Genomic DNA, 18,689 nt, shown 5'->3' on the forward strand with positions numbered 1-18,689 from the left:
AAAGGCGGCAGATGGGTACATTTCTGTGACCTAGTGGTGTAGGCGCCCGACACCTTTATTTGAATTAAGTGACCTCCTTTGACTCCTCAGACTTTGGTGGGATCACCGGCAGGCAGATCTCGACATTTACTCTGGGATCAAAGGCCTATGGGTTTTCGGTCCCTCAGTTTTTAAAAGAATATAGTCGATCTCCCATGGTATTGCATGTGGGAAGTCAAGGCCAAGTGCAGTCCTCCATTGAAGTGGGGTTGGAGGCTGGATAATTGGACCAGCCTGTGCAGACATAATTCAGTTTGCATTTTAAAGCACTCAGGTGAAGTAAGGTTAGAAGGTGGGTATATTAGAGCAGGGAGTGCAGTCATAGTTCAGTACTCATTTTGAAGTCACACATTCTGCTCTTGTTTTAACATTTCTATTATAAATTCCTATGTCCTCATTTATAATGGAAACTGTATGAAAACTATCAAACTGTAATTACACCTCTGGTCAGTGGTGGGGAAAGGAGTGGAAGAAGGACGGAGTGATGAGAGGAGGAGAGAAAGAAAGTGGAGGAGGAGGGGAGAAAAGGAGGGTAAAATAAATGAGGGGACATCAACTCATTGTTTATATCAATATTATTAGTACACTGTTCAGTATGAAGAGTAGAAAACCATTAATTTTTATGCAAAATAATCTGTACATCTTTTAATGGTCCAATAAATGACAATAGGTGCTCTCTAAATTTTTGTCGCAAGTATATTATTGGGAAATATGGATTTGGATGTAGCATTCATGTGTTTAACTTCTCATTTAGAAGGAACTTAGTTTGGAATAGTCAAGAGTGAAATTCAAACTTTTGTTCTAAGTCCACGCTAATCTGAATTTGATTTCCCATGGCATTGCACATGGGGAGTCAAGGGCAAGTGCAATCCTCTGGTGAAGTGGAGCTAGAGGGCGGGTGATAATTGGACCAGTGTTTGCAAACATAATTCAGCATGCATTTTAAAGTCATACATATTGTCCTTATTTTAACATTTCCATTATAAATTGATGTGTCTTTATATATAATGGAAACTGCCAATGCCATACTATAATTAGACCCTCCTATCAGTGGTGGGAGTGGAAGAATGTGCCTAATAAAAATTGAGCTGTGCTTGGTTTGGGTTCACAAACTTCAGCTTTATTGCAAAAGCCAGAACTCATGCAGTGGCATGGGTGGCAATTGCAGGAGAGAATGGGCTGTTCAGCAGGCAGTTGAGCGGAGGGCCATAACAGTTAGTAAGGCACGGGAGAATGGATAGGAGGAGGCTGATAATGCTTCACACCTTGAAGGACGTGACAGCCATCCAGCTGGGGGGTGGGTGGAGGAGGGATAGTTGGCAGAGCTGCCCAAGATCTGATTGGAAGAACACTCAAGGCCAAGGGGTCAATCGGGGGTGGGGATGGAGGACAGCAATGGTGACCAAGAGACCGACCGGCAGATGGGACCAGTGGTGGCAGTGAACAGGATGTAGAACTGGACAGCAACGGTAGGCAGAGCCAGGTGTATAGGAGAGGCAGAAGTCTTACTAGCACACTAAAACATCAGGGGGCGCATGAAAATCCAAAGAAATAAACAATTCAGATTTATTATTAAAGACATAAAAAAAAGTTCATTGTCCAAACTGTGTAATTATTTACGGCTGCATGACAACTTTGCATATGAATTTTGCCTATTAAACATGGACATAGGAAATCATAATAAAAAGCTGACGCAAGAAGTGTGACAAGAGGAAGTCCAATGGTACAGATAGGATTTCACTTTAAAAGTAATTTAATTGCTGTAAAGCATTTCAGGATATCCTGAAGAAGTGAAACATGCTAAGTAATTGCAAGGTGTTTCTTTTCTTGACCATTTGAACAAAAGGAGCACATGCAATGTGAATTACTTTTATTTATTAGAAAAATGTTTGTACAGCCAGCCAGTAGTTTGTGCGTAAAACACCCAAGGCTACACTGAATTTCCAAGTTTCCTCCCCTCAATTTGGGATGCACTGTATGGAGAACCTACACTCATACTATTCCACCGCACAGGAAACTAGCTAATTTCTCATTTTCTAACTTTGTAATAAGAAAAAAAACCTCTTACCTTTAGCTGTAGGCAAAAGTCTGTGCTGTTCTCCTCTAGGTCCAATGGAGCCAAGTGGATCAGACCGGTGAGTTTCATCTAGAAGTAAAATTATTGATCATAAAAAAAATCTACCAGAATTGTACTATAATGATCAATGCGCAGAGTTCCCCAATGGCTCAGCAAACTCGGTGAATATTGATAATGGGGGCATCACATCCAACCCTGATCACAATCCAATCACCCTTATTGGAAGCACCCATGTGTGGATGCTGGGTGAGAACACGATTAAGCTTGGATGTGATGCCCAATTGTCACTATTCACTGTCAAGGCTCATACATGAACAACAGGAATTTGGATGAGATATGGTAACCGCACCAATTAGGGAGAACGAATGTGCAAATAATTTATACAGAACGCTGTCATTCAAATGTACAAAAACACAGGAAATAAAACATTGACCAATGTAGTTCTTTCCTCCGGTGACGGTGGTACTAAAAATGACTTGAATGTACAAAATAAAAAATACAGACAAATCAGAAAAACATATTCTTGAATCCTTAATCGCACAATAATTTACTAGCATGTAATTTACCTTTAGTTCCAAAATATGGCAATAATTATGGCATTTATATCTGCACTTCGGAAAAGATGCCAACAGCTGAACTTTTTCAAAATTAACTTTAGCTTAGACAAGTATGAGAAATATTTGGATTAACCACACAGCAACAATCTGCAGAAAGCAGCCTGGGTGAAACAGTGCAATGAACAAGGGTGGCCAATAAATGTGAAGAAGTGAATGACGATTCCCCCAAGCTGTAATAACAGTATTTGGTTACTTGTGCAAAGTACTTGTGTCTTTTCTCCAATATGTTCTACATCTCCTCTGTACTTTTCAACCACAGCTGTAGTTTATCAGTAATATTGAACAATTTATAAACATAACTACAAACTGCAGGGTTTCTGCTGCATGAAATTTATTGTGCAAAGCATATGATTTATTAGTCGTACAGCCCATTCCCTACTTCACATAAAAGTCTTACTATACAAATATCCACGATTCAGATGCACGTTCAAAGCAGCCTCCTTATTTCAAAAGAAATATGTACACATAAGTTGTTAAAAATCCTTCCATTTCAGTCCTATTTCTACGTCTGTCCGTAGTGATCTGTGACTGAGAGGATAGACCACCACTGTACACATTCACTAAATCACCATTCCACACTACTATATTTTTTCCTTTCCTTTCTTAACGCAAAGGCGTTCAGCTACCCTTCCACGAGTACCAGTCATCCTTCACTACCTTACCGTTTACATAAAATGTAACAACACAGAATCAGACCATTTGGCTCACCAAATCTGAGCAATTGTTTATCTTTACATGAACTACCTAGTCTAATCCCATTCACCCACTTGCTCTCCATACCATTTAATAGTCCTACTTTCAAGCAATTATCTAATTTCCCTTCAAAAGAAATTATGGACTTTGCATCAACAATAATCTGCAGCCGAGAATTCCACAGTCATAGAATCATAGAATGGTACAGCACAGAAGGAGGCTGTTGTGCCTGTGTCGGCTCTTCGAAAGAGTTATCCAATTAGTCCCAGTCCACTGTTCTTTCCCCATCGCCCTGCAAATTTTTCTCCTTCAAGTACTTATCCAATTCCCTTTTGAAAGTTATTATTGAAGCTGCTTCCACCATCCTTTCAGTCAGTGCATTCCAGATCATTACAACTCGCTGCATAAAAAATTCTTTCCTCATGTTGCCTCTGGTTCTTTTGCTCTATCAAAACTCTTCATGATTTTGAACGCCTCTATCAAATCAAAAAAAAAGGTCCCAACACGACCCCTGGGGGACACCACTGCACACTTCCCTTCAGTCTGAAAAACAACAGTTCACCACGACTATGTTTTCTGTTCCTTGGCCAATTTCATATCCACACAGCCACTGCCCTTTCAATCCCATGGGCTTCAATTTTACTAAGAAGTCTATTATGTGGTACTTCATCAAACGGCTGTTGAAAGTCCATATACACATCAACCACACCATCCTCATCAACCCTTTCCGTTACTTAATCAAAGAACTCAATCAAGTCAGTCAAACAAATCCATACTGGCTTTCATTTATTAACCCATACTTTTCCAAGTGCCAATTAGTTTTGTCCCGGATTATTGTCTCCAAAGATTTCCCCAGCACCGACGTTAGGCTGACTGGCCAGTAGTTGCCGGGTTTGTCCCTCTCACCTTTTTCGAACAGAGGTGTAACATTTGCAATCCTCCAATCCTCTGGCACCACTCCTATATCTAAGGAGGATTGGAAGATTGTGGCCAGAGCCTTCACAATTTCCACCCTGACTTCCCTCAGCAACCTAGAATGCATCCCATCTGGACTGGGTGACTTTTCCACTTTGAGTATTGCCATCCTTTTAAGTACCTCCTCATTATCTATTTTTAGCCTATCCCATTGGTCTACTACCTAATCCTTTACTGTGATACCATTCTATGCACCATCATGTAAATAAATATTTCTAACATTCCCCTAATAAAAGTCTATTGATCTCAGGTCTTGAAAATTTCAATTGACTCAGCATCCACAGACTTTTGGGAGGAGTGTTCCAGATATCCACTACCCTGTGCGTCAAAAAATGCTTCCTGATTTCACTCCAGTGGAAACAATCTACTACAATTTGCCTATTAAAATGCTCCATAACCTTGAAGACTTCTACTACGTTACACCTTAACCTTTTCAAGGCACAAAATAGAAAAAAAATCTCAAATCTCTCTTCATAACTGTAACCAGTCATCAATGAACATCCTGGTGAATATACAATGCAACTTTTGCATTGCTTTTAAAACCTTGCTATAACAAAAAAGGTGCCCAAAACTGTACACAGCACTCCAACGTTGGAATAACTAAGGTTTTGTACAAATTAACTATTCCCTCTCTCCACCTTCAAAAGCCTCATCAAAACTTTGGTGCAGTTACTCACTGCCTTCACTGATTGAGTCATCAGAGAATTTCTACACCACCATCATATAAATATCACTGTTAATATATAAAGAAGTCCTTAGCAGTTTCACAGACAGATGTATGGAAAATTAATACCGATCCAGGAAAGCAGTGATTAGCACTACCTGTGAGTGAGCATCAGCAGGAAGGCGATAATCACCCTCCAACTAGCAAATCAGTATCTTCCCCTGATGACATGGCCAATATCAGGAACTCCATTATTGCATTGTTTTTTTTAGGCTGCTGCTTGCATTCAGTCTAATTGTTCCAACCCAACACCTTTCCCCAACAAAAATTGCAGTTGTTTATTGCTAAATTCTAGATCTCTATGGAAATGTCAGATTGCATTCTGGCAGGTTTGGAATTAGTTTCTGCTCTTTGTTACCAATATTTTCAGCCTTTTCAGTCAGTCAGACTCTTTATTGAAAAAAATGTTTTTGGTCTTCATAATAAAGGCAGTTGAGGCCTACCTGAAAAGTGGAGCAAAAATAAATATTTCAAACTATTTTTTGTTTTAAGAGTAATATAACACTGACCACAAAGTGAAGTTATATTTGTCAAAGTGACTGCTAAATTAGTCCAGTGAAAATATGCAGTTTAACAAAAATAAAGACAACTATATTCATATGGGATGCATGATGGTGATCACTGACTCACCAGGAAATGACACTGGACCCAATAATTCAGTTAAGCTGACTAGCCAGACAGCTGTCTATAAACACACTGGTTTAAAAATACAAGACCAGCTCATTGGATGGCTTATCATGATAAACCACTGCTCCCAGTTCTGTACATTGTCTGCAACAAATATTAACTCCAATATACCTTTGATGTTGAGCTTTCTGTGAAAGGGAACACATTAGGGCTGCATTTATATGACCACTTTTGTGCGCACACAGAGGTTTGGGTGCATACCACTATAATAGTAGCAGAATAACAAAAGACAATGGAGCGCAATAAAATTTAAAGGGCTGTGACACCCCACTCCAGGAGGCCGTCTCAAACTAGTTTGAGTTACCAAAGAGTGCTGTGTAAATGCAGCACAGGAGGAAGTTTAAATCTGGTGTATTAATGCTTATTCTCAGTCTTACTTCTGTTGTACTGTTTACCTGATGGAAGTTTTTTTTTTACCCCCTCCCAGCTTTCTCCTCTCCTGAAGGCATCATCACATGCTGGGCTACAATTCCACAGGTACTGGCTGTCCTCCAGGACCTCTTGCCCAAGTGACTATTTCTCACGTAGGAGAAGCCAAAGTGGTGAAAGGCATTTAAATTATAGAGGTTTCCCGGTTTAGCACGTAAAAGTGCTTAAGGGAATTCCACTTCCACACTAAAAAATGCCAGTTAACCAACTTAAGGCTGGTTCCTAGTCATAGCAGGAACATGGCTTTTCTTTAGCATGGAAATGGGGTTGGTTGAGATGGCAGCAGCCTGGTGGCAGAGGTGGTAAGGAAGCTTAGGTGGCAAAGTGGGAAAGGCATCTGAAGGTAGGAGAAGAGGAGAGTGGATGCTGCTTTTCAGTAGCTCTCAGGTGGCTGGTGCTGTGGAACACTGTGCCACCTATCTTGGAAGTGGAAGTTCTTAATTGAAGGTGTGTTTTTGTATGTTTAGTTATGAGGCAGAAATCAACATGGCAAAAAGTGTTAAATGCGACACTTACAGGAAAGAACATGCTTCCACAAGACTTTTAACATATTACTAACAGATCTGCCATGCAATTGCTCACTGTGAATGGAACGATATGCTGTTTTATAGCAATATGGGTTGCAATATTAGAGGTGGTCTTCAGATCCGGGAGCACTGGGAAGGGGGCCTGACTCATGCTTGCAGTAAATGCATGCTATTGACAAGACTTTTAATGTAAGACATAGATATTGTCTAGATTGTGTGACGTAATAGAAATTTTGACTTTTTAAAAAAAAAACAGAAGTATTTGATGCCCTGTGGCATTGCTCATGAATATTTTTTGTTGTTTTTGGAATTAAGAAAGCCTCAAGATCTTAGAGCTGATTTGGTCCTAAATTGACTCCTACATTTCTCCCAAAACACAGGTCTTCAATATTAGTTAAAATTTGTGGATTTTAAAATATTTACACAGTTACTTCAACTTACTTATTTAAACTTTCAGTTACAAATTTTAATAGCTTGGGTTATCTTAAACTTAATTAAATGTTTAGTTTTTATTGTAGAGTTATAATGTTGGCCTTCTATTTTTGTTGTGGAATGTTATACTTGGGTATATTTGGTTTTGTCAGTTATATGGTTGGCAGGGACCAATCATAACAATATGTTCAGAGACACTAGTATAGATTTTACATTTTTATCATAATTAACTGAAAGGTGGTCCAATGTCATTCATCCAAACACAAAGCTGAGCTGTACAATATAAAATGAGCTGTAAAATACAAAAATGCACTAAAGGAAAAGAAAAACAAGTCCAGGTAGTGTACATTCTAATCTAGTACTGATTTACCAGGGTCCCTCTTCTTTAACAAAAAAGGCTGACCTACAATTTTAGAAATTCAACTTGTTTATTGAAACATGCACATAATAAAGGTAATGCAATGTGTAGTACTTCCCCCCCCCCCCACCCCACCCCCTTCTCCTCCCCTCCCATTATAAGCCTAAAGCGTACATATATTTTTTAATTCATTCTCGGGATGTGGATATAGCTGGCAAGGCCGGCATTTATTGTCCATCCCTAGTTGCCCTGAGAAAGTGGTGGCGGGCCTTCTTCTCGAATCGTTGATAGCAGTTTGATACAATGGAGTGGCTGTCTAAGTCAGTTCAGAGGGCAGTTGAAAGTCAACCACGTTTGTGTGGGACAGGAGTCACATACAGGTCAGACCAGGTAAGGAAGGTAGATTTCCTTCCCTAAAGGTCATTAGTGAACTAGTTAGGTTTTTTATGACAATTCAACAGCTTCATGGTCACTTCTAAACAGAAATCAAATTCTCAAACTGCCACGTTCTCCGGATTTAGGCCAGTAACATAACCACTAAGCTACCATACCCGAACTATGTGCTATGATGAAGCTTCATAAGTCTGGCTGCAACTTGCACTCCAAAGTTTCCCTTAGTTTCACCTAATTGGTTACTATCAATTAGGTAATTTACAAGCTGCATTTATATGGAACTTGCATTTATATAGCTTCTTTCACGTCCTCAAAACATCCCAAAGTGCTTCACAGCCAATGGTGTACTTTTGAAGTGTAGTCACTGTTGTAATGCAGGGAAACGTGGAGGCCCATTTGCACACAGCAAGATCCCACAAACTGCAACTAAATAAACCACCAGATAAATGGCGATGTTGGTTGAGTGATAAATGTTGACCAAGACATTAGAAACCCCCTGCTCATCTTCAAATATTGTCATGGGATCTTTTACGGCCACTTGAACTCGCAGATGAGCACCTCAGTTTAATGTCTCATCTGAAAAATGACAGTGGAGTGTAGTGCTCCCTCAGTAATGCACTGAAGCATCAGACTAGATTATGTGCTCAAGTCTCGAGTTGGGCTTAAACCTACAAACATCTGACTCAGAGGCATAGCGCTACCACTGAGCAGAGGCTGACACTTTATTTAATACTTATTAAAATTTACACATACAAAACCTTTAAACACCAGTCTAAAATAGGCTGCATTCCAAATAATTTATCTTCCTAAAACTATATCCCCAGATGAAATTAACATTTTCCCTTAAATCTTGCACATGGATTGGTGTTTTTTTTTAAAACCAATTTGAGAAAATGAATTATTGGCCATTTCTGAATAAACTTCATAATGGCAGTATCTAAATAGAGATAGGAAGTTTCAGACACAAAAAAGTATACAAGAATGTCAGTTGGATTGTTACAGCATCAGAAATTGTAAACATGACTATTATGTAATAAAAAGTAACATGTTTGCAAACAATTTTCAGCAGAATCAAACCAATAAAGCTAGCAACTTAGAATCCAAGTTACTTGTCTTAACACACTGGCATTATAATCTCGCTAACTAGATTTACTGTATTATAAATAGTGAGTCACTGAGACCTCTAATTTATAAGCAATCCCAACAAGTCACACTCAATTCCCACTATAGAATGTTTATCCATTTTAAAATTTAATATCGTAATAAGGAATAAACAGATGTTTGTATTTTTATTTCAGACAGTGTGCAGGAGCTTTGAACGCTACAATAAGAATTTAAGAATGTACATCTGAGAGATGTGAAAAAGTCATTCTCTAATATCCAACTTTTCTACCCCAGCATTCAACTGTATTTTGAATGCCCATCTTCAACTCTAACGTGCCTGATTGCTCATTTCAAATGCATTAAGTAAATATTCTTTTTTATTTCCACTAATTTAAATATTCATTCTAGCCTGACTTATCTTGAAGCAATGTTCTGAGTTCACTTTATCCATCCATACCATTTAATATTCTACATACCAATACCTTCTCTAGACTGCACATCTTCACCTTCTCTAATCCTTTCTCATCGCTCATCCTCTTCACACTCGAGATCATCCTTGTTGCTCCACTTTACTACCTGTCCAATGAAGCATGGTGATCAAACTATATGCAGTACTTCAATTCAGGTCTGACCAGTGTATTGTAAACTCTCTGGGCCTTCATTCCACTGCTCTAGCTATGTCTATCAACATTCTATTAGCTTCTGTAATTGCTTCTCCACATTGTTTCAACATTGAAATTCTAGTCCATTCATTGTATGCTTACATTACTCATTTTTTTGGTCATTATGCAATACTTTAAATGTCAGTACCAAATTTAATTTACCACTTATCTGCTCAATTGGATAACTGAATTAAATCCCTCTTGAACTGATAACTTTAGACCCTGTCCCTACGACTCTCCCTATTTTAGTGTCACTTGAAAATTTAACAAGCTTACAATTGGTTTCTGCATTCAGGTTAATTGTCGATACAAAACAACTACCCCCAAAAAAACAAAAAGTAGTTGAAGCGGTTTGGTTATGTGACTATCAATGGGAAGATAGGTCCATTGGTATTTATCCACAAGTATAATAGAGAGGATACATAATGAGCAACCAGGTGGCTAGAACTTCATCCAATTAACAGACCTACAGAATGACAGAGTAATGGATTATTAGATCAAACCCGCTTGCTGGATAATATCAGGTGGGTGCCAGCCACATTTTCCATTTATACAATGGGGATAAACAAAGCATAATTTAAAAAGGTCTTGCTAGGTCAGGGAACCATATACAGCAGTGTATAAATAATACCGTGCTAGATTTACTAATGGATTGATGTGATGCAAAGTATTGTGAAATTATACGATTATTCACTGGTAGTTGTCAAGCTATTTATTCCAAAGCACGCAATTCTCTATGACACGTGGTTGCTTTCGGAAGAGTTCTGAATTAGTAATGCAATCTTGCATGCCCATATATAGAGAAAAAATGTCCTCTGAAAATACTTACATGATGTCAACAATATAGCCTATGGTATCAAAGGCTTTACAGTGAAGTGCTGCATAGCCAGCTCACGTATTCATATCAAAGATTATCCATTTTACAAGACTCCGCACACACTGTACATGTATTTTTAACATAAAACTCCCATAAAGTTTTTAGTAGTGCAGTGACACCTTTTAATTATATACAGTACTGCACTTCGATTTGATCAAAACCAATGCTACCCTTTACTTTTGAAGATGTCATATATTCACATACTTGATCTGGTCATGTACCTAGCCACATCTTACATTGGAACACACTGTCGAGTGCAACAGTTGAGCAGTTCAGATAATTTAATACAGCATGTACAACAGGTATTAGGGAGTTAGAAGGTAGTGCTGGGGTATTCATTACCAGGATTACATACATGATAATACAAAGGCAGCAATGACAAATAGGCTGCAGCTGAGTCAAGGGGATTTGATAACTATTCTAGCAGCCATGTTTTAATCTTTATAATGATATACTACAAAGAAATGGCTTTTTTCTAAAAAAAAAAGCACATTTCAATTTTTTTTGTCTTTTGGTGGTATTCAGCCTCTGGGGAGCGAAGTTCACATAACATAGATGAGAGACAGCGATAATCATAACATGGCCGTGGGGCATTAAAGTCCACCTTCCCTTCATTTGTGGCCCTCAGCTGACTATGCTCCACCTGCCTCTGAGCTTCCATTTACGGCCTCTCCAGATGTGGAACATCGACTGCATTGGGTTGAATGCTTTTTCTTTGGGCTCTGGTAAAAGTCAACAAGGGAACAGTATTAGGACACAAGGCTGTCCTGACTTCCATACAGAAAGTGAAAAAACCTATTAAAATAAAACTATTGCTCCTAGTTTTTTTTCCCCCTTCCTGTATCGGGCCTCTACTTATCAACTGTCAACAGCAGCAGGACTGAAATGAGAAGCTTTTCATGTGCGGAATTGTCGATTCCATCAGTGCGATGCAGAATTCTGAATCACCCTTGTACAACACACTGGTTGAAGAAGTGGCCTTCCATACAAAGAAAGAGCAACACTGACATTTCAGCTGTACAGTATCACAACTGTATTACAGGGATATTACTTCATGGTAACAAATTACAGGAAAATATGGGTAGCAATACTTGCACAAAAACAGATAATGAATGCCAGAAAGTGCATTGTCTTCAGTTTCTAAATGACATAACACACAAGCCAAAAGCCAAATAAGAAACTCCAGACGCTTTAAGAATCCAAGACCATATTTAAATTATACAGAGTATATTAATACTGCTCATAAAACCAAGGAAAGTTAAAACATTCTCACTAAATATTAGGTGAATTATCTTCAGAGTCTATTCCCCACCCTCCTTGTAAAAGAAGCCACTTATGTCACATAAAATGAACATTTAAGTGGTTTCATCCAGACAAGATTATTTTAAAGATCCTATGGTACGATGTGAAGAGTCTGTTCAATTCTAGCCTTGTACAGGGATTGTGGTGGTACTTCCTTGTCTTTCGTTACAGGTCATTACTCCTGTAAGAATGTAGGGAGAGTGAAAGCACTCTGCATGCCATCATGGGAATGCAGCCCAGGTGTCAGAAGGCACACATAGGGGTGAGAGCAGATACTGGAGCAAAATACCCATCATGTGACTTTTCCACTGATTCCCTACTAGCACCAGGGGTCCACCGTGAAAGTTGCATGGGGTGGGCAGAAATGCATTTCCAGTGCTATTTTGGCAATAAACCATCCAAGGAGGAAAAGCTAACTCTTTGAATCACAAAAGATTTGGTCCTACCTTTTAGTACCGACTGCTGACACAAAGTTGGGCCTAAATCTAAACACTGAGCCAGGAAAGTAGTGGGGGCTGGGGTGGATTCCTAACAGGAAACCCAGAAGTTCAGGTTTCCCAGACATCCATACGATTTTGAAATAAGGGAGTCTTTTTTTAAAAATCAGTTTCGCACTGGACTGGCCGTCAGTCAGACAGGAGAAGAGAAAGGAAGAGGGGGGGCTGGTGAGATTGGTGATTGCTGCACATAGGCTTGTTGGGCCTGGGGGAAGCACTCCTGCTCCTCCGGGCCCACAAACAATGCAATAAAGGCACTTGCCCGCCGTTTCGGGCCTTCCCTTCTACTTCGCACACGTGAGAGGAGGCGAGAAGGCCCAGGAATCCCAGCCCCCAGGAGTTAAAAATTTTTTTTTTTAAAGTTGTATAAAATGGAGGCCCGCAGCCTGCTTGAAAGCTTTGTGTCCGACCTGCCTCCTTAGAGTGGGTTGGTCGCCCACTCCTGTTAGAAGTGGGCGGGTTGGGGTTGGGTTATAGATTTTTTAAATTTTACTGTCTCCCCCCACCACCAGTTCTTCGGGGTTAAAATGTGGCCCTAATCTCACATTAGCTAGTCCTGTAGACTAAAGTCAAATCAAATTACTTGAAGTACTGGAGACAATAAAGCAGCTTTCACAGTTGAAGTAAGTGCCTCAACTCCACGTGGCACCCCCTCTCACCCACCACATTTACCAGGCACAAGATGGGGAATAATCTCCACATCACGAATCATGGCTGCAAACCCACATCAAACCTCTGCCTCCAATTAGCATAGTTTAGATTAAAGGCTCTACAGTATAAATCTAGTATAATTTTTAAGCTGCAGGTTAAATAACATGGTTTACAGCTGCAGTATATCTAAGTACCATATAATCATAGAAAGGTTGCAGCAAGGAAGAAGGCCATTCAGCCCATCGAGTCCATGCCAGCTCTGTGCAAGAGCAATCCAGCTAGTCCCACTCCCCCGACCTATCCTCATAACCCTGCAATTTTTTTCCTTACAAGTACTTATCCAGTTCCCTTTTGAAGGCCATGATTGAATCTTCCACCCCAACCCACCCGACCCCCCCCCCAACCCCACCCCACCCCACCCAGGCAGTGCATTCCAGATCCTAACCACTCGCGCTGTGTAACAAAGTTTTTCCTAGTCACCTTTGGTTCTTTTGCCAACCACCTTATCTCTATGTCCTCTGGTTCTTGATCCTTCCGCCAATGGGAACAGTTTCTCTCTATCTACTCTGTCTAGACCCTTCATAATTTTGAATACCTCTATCAAATCTCCTCACAACCTTCTCTGTTCCAAGGAGAACAACCCCAGCTTCTCCATTCTATCCACGTAACTAAAGTCCCTCATCCCTGGAATCATTCTAGTAAATCTCTTCTGCACCCTCTCTAAGGCCTTCACATCTTTCCTAACGTGTGGTGCACAGAATTGGACACAATACTCCAGCTGTGGCCGGACCAGTGTTTTAGGAAGGTTCATCATGACTTTCTTGCTTTTGAACTCTATGCCTCTATTTATAAAGCCCAGGATGCTTTTTTAACTGCTTTCTCAACTTGCCCTGCCACCTTCAATGATTTGCGTACATATACCCTCAGATCTCTTTGTTCCTTTACCCCTTTTAGAATTGTGCCCTTTAGTTTTTTTTGCCTCTCCTCATTCTTGCTACCGAAATGTATCACTTTGCATTTTTCTGCGTTAAATTTCATCTGCCACATGTTCGTCCGTGCCAGCAACCTGTCTGTATCCTCTTGAAGTCTATCACTATCCTCCTCACTGTTCACTACCCTTCCAAGTTTTGTGTCATCTGCAAATTTTGAAATTGTGCCCTGTACACCCAAGTCCAAGTCATTAATATATATCAAGAAAAGTAGCAGTCCCAGCACCGACCCCTTTGGGAACACTACTGTACACCTCCCTCTAGTCCGAAAAACAACCGTTCACAGCTACTCTCTGCTTCCTGTTACTTAGCTAATTCTGTATCCATGCTGCTACTACCCCTTTTATTCCATGGGCTTCAATCTTGATGACAAGCCTATTATGCAACACTTTGTCAAATGCCTTTTGAAAGTCCATATACACCACATCAACTGCATTGCCCTCATCCACCCTCTCTGTTACCTCATCAAAAAACTCAATCAAGTTAGTTAAACACGATTTGCCTTTAACAAATCCATGCTGACTTTCCCCAATCAATCCACACTCGTCCAAGTGGCTGCTAATTCTGTCCCGGGTTATCATTTCTAAAAGTTTCCCCACCTCTGAGGTTAAACATAAACTGACTGGCCTGTAGTTGCTGGGTTAATCCTTATACCCTTTTGTTATTGAGGGTGTAACATTTGTAATTCTCCAGTCCTCTGGCACCACCACCGTATCTAAGGATGTTTGCAAGATTATGGCCAGTATCTCCGCAATTTTCACCCTTACTTCCCTCAACAACTTAGGATGCATCCCATCCGGAACGGGTGACTTATCTACTTTTAGTACAGCTAGCCTTTTGAGTACCTCCTTTATTAATTTTTAGCCCATCCAGTAACTCAACTACATCTTGCTTTACTGAAACTCTGGGAGTAATGTATTCCATTGTTCATGAGGAAGGTTCTTTTAAATTATGAATTCAGATTAGTCACAGAGAGCCCATTGTGCCTCAATGTATCATGAATGCCAGTGAAAACACCACAGGTGCTGGGTGTGGAGTGGGAGAAGAGGAAACGTGCAGATTACTAACCCAGCCATATTTAACATGGTGCTCGTGGCAAGAATGCAGAGATGCTACTCCAGTGGTTTACAATTTAGGGAATAAAAACTTGACAAATTAGTAGCAGTAGAATTATATTAATTACATTGTTATTTAACACCGTCAATTAATACATGGAAGGGTTTAAATTGGATAACACCCGAATCCGGGCGCAGGGATCACAGTGCACAATTAACCTGCGCCCGATCATTGAGATGCAGGCAGTATGAGATTCGTGCTACCAGATCATTGCCATGATTTCTGCGGCAGCCAGCGCTACCTGTGCTACTGAGTGGCTGCATGCACCAGCAGGGGGCTCGATACTGTGCATGGCCAGCACTACTTAAAGGCAGCCTGCACCTCTTAAAGGGGAGTTGCATTGTCAACGCAATCGGTGGTGGAAGACAAGTGTAACGACTGAATCTGCAAGAGAGCATGCACCGAGGTTCTCCAATGATGCACTGAAGGCCTTGGTGGAGGAAGTGGATGCACAGAGGGTCATCCTGTTGCAGGAGACCCTCCTGACACCAGCTGCGGAGGCACTGGGAGAAAATGATGCTGGAAGCGAATGCCAGGGCATTGCACCATGCACGTATATGCAGTGCAGGAAAAAGTTCAATGATTTGACACAAGTGGTCAAGGTGAGTGAATTCAAGTGTCAAATCCTACCAAATGCTCCACGGCACGACACCCCCCCAGCACCCGCCCACCAACCAACAAACGCTTTCCATCCTTACGCAACGGTGCACTTCGGATGCTGCATCTCACCCTCACATTGTACCACTCTTGCAAGCCACACACTCACAGGTCACACACACTGGCATCTATTCAACCATGACAGACTGACAGACACATCACCCAAACATCTTGCAGGATACTCACTGACTCACTTCCCTCTGTCTTTCAGGAGAAGGTGGCGTATAACAGCCGGCAGCAGGAAAGAACAGATGGAGGACAGGTACACCTACACGTCCTCACCCCCATGGAGACTGTGCTGGGGATCACTGGGTGGGCCATCGCTACTGGCGGTGCGGGAGGTATCGAAGATGAGGGTTGCTGCATACCTAATCCTCCTTCTCGTTTCCCACATCACCCCCATCCCACAATCTTTTTCGACTCACGTGCTGCAGGCAGTTTCAGCACGCACATATTACTTTCTCCTCTCCCCACTCAACAACTCAACCTGTCTCCCTTTGTCATTGCAGATACCCAAGAACTGGAGCCGGCACCATCCAAGATGGAGGAGGAGGAAGACAGTGATAATGAAGCCACACCGTCACTTGGTCTGACACTCGCAGCCACCAGCTCTGATACTGACACTGCACGTAGTGTAGAAACAAGGTTAGAGGAGGGATCTGCACTCGGCACCGGGCACAAATGCGCAGGAGCCGGGGCGGGGGCGGGCGGGCAGGGTTGGGGGGGAAATGGATACCACAGGTGCCAGCTCGCCGGAGGGCGAAGTCACACACTAGTTCTGCTGCCAAGGAATCAGATGAGGACTTCAATGGGCCAGGCTACAGGAGAAGGCTCAGGGGCATACACAGCTAAATGCTTGGTGCACTGGAAAGCCTGTGCACAATGTCAAGAGGCATGGAGGAGTCCAGCTCCAACTTGGCACAGGGTTTTGCGCAGAACTTGGAGCCCATCCTTTCCCACATGGAATAGATGGTCACCTCCATCAGCGCACATGTGGAACCCACCATGACGCAGCGTCTGATCACTGATGTCTCAGCTTCCACTGTAGCACAAACAGCTTCCATTGCAATACAAACAGATGTCACTGAAGTCTGCATTCTTCATTTAGAGCTCAGACTGCTGCCGTGGAAGATCAGACTGCTGCTATCGTGGCTCTGGGTACCATGGCGGAACGGGGTTTCCAGGGCATCACAGCAGTCCAGCAGTCTGTTCTCCAGCGGATCACCTGGATTGTTGAGGCACCGCCCTGGAGAGCGGCAGTGGCGCCATGGCAGTCGAACCTGCTGTCCCCCCTCAGGATGACAGCACACTACTCAACTGAAGGTCAGCAGCCTTTCACCACCCATGCTCCAGCCGCTGAGGATGCACTTCGTAGGAGGACTAGGAAAGGAAAAGGCACATGAAAGATAGGCAATAAGGGAATGCACAAGGGTGAATGGTAATGTTGTAGACATGATTTCATGTGTTGGTGTATAAATTTGTATTTGACGTTGCCGTTGGTGGTGGTTTTTATTTATGCGATGAGCTGTGGGAGGAAGCAATGTGTAATCATAAGGAGGATGATTTGATGGTCATGTGGGAGAGGGAAGGTGAAGCATGTTGGAATGTTGATGACTTGGAAGGTGTCGTTGAGGTCACTGATTTCGCTCATGGATAAGGTGAGCACGCACAGCCCTGGCAAACAGGGCACCTTCTTGCCTCCTCGCCTCTCCTCCACTTGCTCCTCCATCTATTCAGGCAGAATATAGAAAGTTCAGAGGGGCAGTGAAAAAAAGCAATAAGAGGGGCTAAGAGAGAGTATGAGAATAGACTAGCGGCAAACATAAAAGGGTATCCAAAAGTCTTCTGCAGGCATGTAAATAGTAGACTGGTTGTAAGAGGGGTGGGGCCGATAAAGGAGATCTACTCATGGAGGCAGTGGGCATGGCTGAGGTACTAAATGAATACTTTGCATCGGTCTTTACCAAGGAAAAAGATGCTGCCAGAGTCTCAGTAAAGGAAGATATATTTCAGATACTGGATGGGCTAAAAATTGAGAAAGAAGTAGTACCAGAAAGACTAGCTGTACTTAAAATAGTTAAGTCACCTGGTCTGGATGGGATGCACCCTGGGATGCTGAGGGAAGTAAGGGGGGAAATTGCCACCAGATGCATTGATCTTCGCTCAGGTTGAGGGAAGAGAATTGGTCCCTGAAGGCCCTCATTGGATATGGGCCCCTGCTCAGTGCCCTGCTCCGCGTGGCCTCTCTGCATGCTCCCAGTCATGTTCAATGCCTAGCGAGAGCCCTAGCAGGTCACCCATGGTTGGCAGAAACCTTGTTCAGCACACTGTTTTAAATGCCACCAACAGTAATGCAGGACCTGCCAGATCATTCTCTGTAAAAGATTGGACTTCGTCCAAGTATAGGAAGCTTCAGCAAACACGTACAATTGTACCAGCAGACAGAAGCAATAATCCAGCATGATCCCTTTAAATAGCGCTGGTGTGGGGTCCTCCAGGCCATCTATGACCTGCTCAGCTGTGCATGGTTAAGAGTGCATTAGCTGGAGTTCCAAAATTGCATCTATCCCTTTAAATCAGCATTGCATACTGATCTACCACATATTTTCCGTACTTTAAATGGTGTTGGCATTCAATGCCTGCGCAGACACATTTACCAAGATGGCATCCGGCGCACATCACGCTAGAAGCATGCACACGCATTCCAGATGCCATTTTGGGTCCTTAAGTGGTTGCGTGGCACCTACAAAATGGGCGCTACGTGGCCCAATTTATAGCCCAGAATCTTTTTAAGTCATATTCTAGCATTTGGGCCAAATAATGGCAATATCCTCAAAGTATATTCACACAATAGCAACGTTTTTACCTAACAGTTGTAAGGAA

The 18,689-nt window shown here is 41.9% G+C and overlaps 1 protein-coding gene across 2 annotated transcripts in view; it reads right to left on the reverse strand.

Moving 5' to 3' along the window:
* ror2 (receptor tyrosine kinase-like orphan receptor 2) overlaps positions 1–18,689 on the reverse strand; it is a 346,535-nt gene that overhangs the window by 153,434 nt on the left and 174,412 nt on the right. For both annotated transcript variants that reach the window (XM_067983246.1, XM_067983245.1), the window contains exon 2: positions 2,108–2,185. In XM_067983246.1, the coding sequence (XP_067839347.1) occupies positions 2,108–2,185 (78 nt within the window). The remainder of the gene's footprint in view (positions 1–2,107; positions 2,186–18,689) is intronic.

Source organism: Heptranchias perlo, chromosome 4 (genome assembly GCF_035084215.1).
Source record: "Heptranchias perlo isolate sHepPer1 chromosome 4, sHepPer1.hap1, whole genome shotgun sequence".
NCBI lineage: Eukaryota > Metazoa > Chordata > Chondrichthyes > Hexanchiformes > Hexanchidae > Heptranchias > Heptranchias perlo.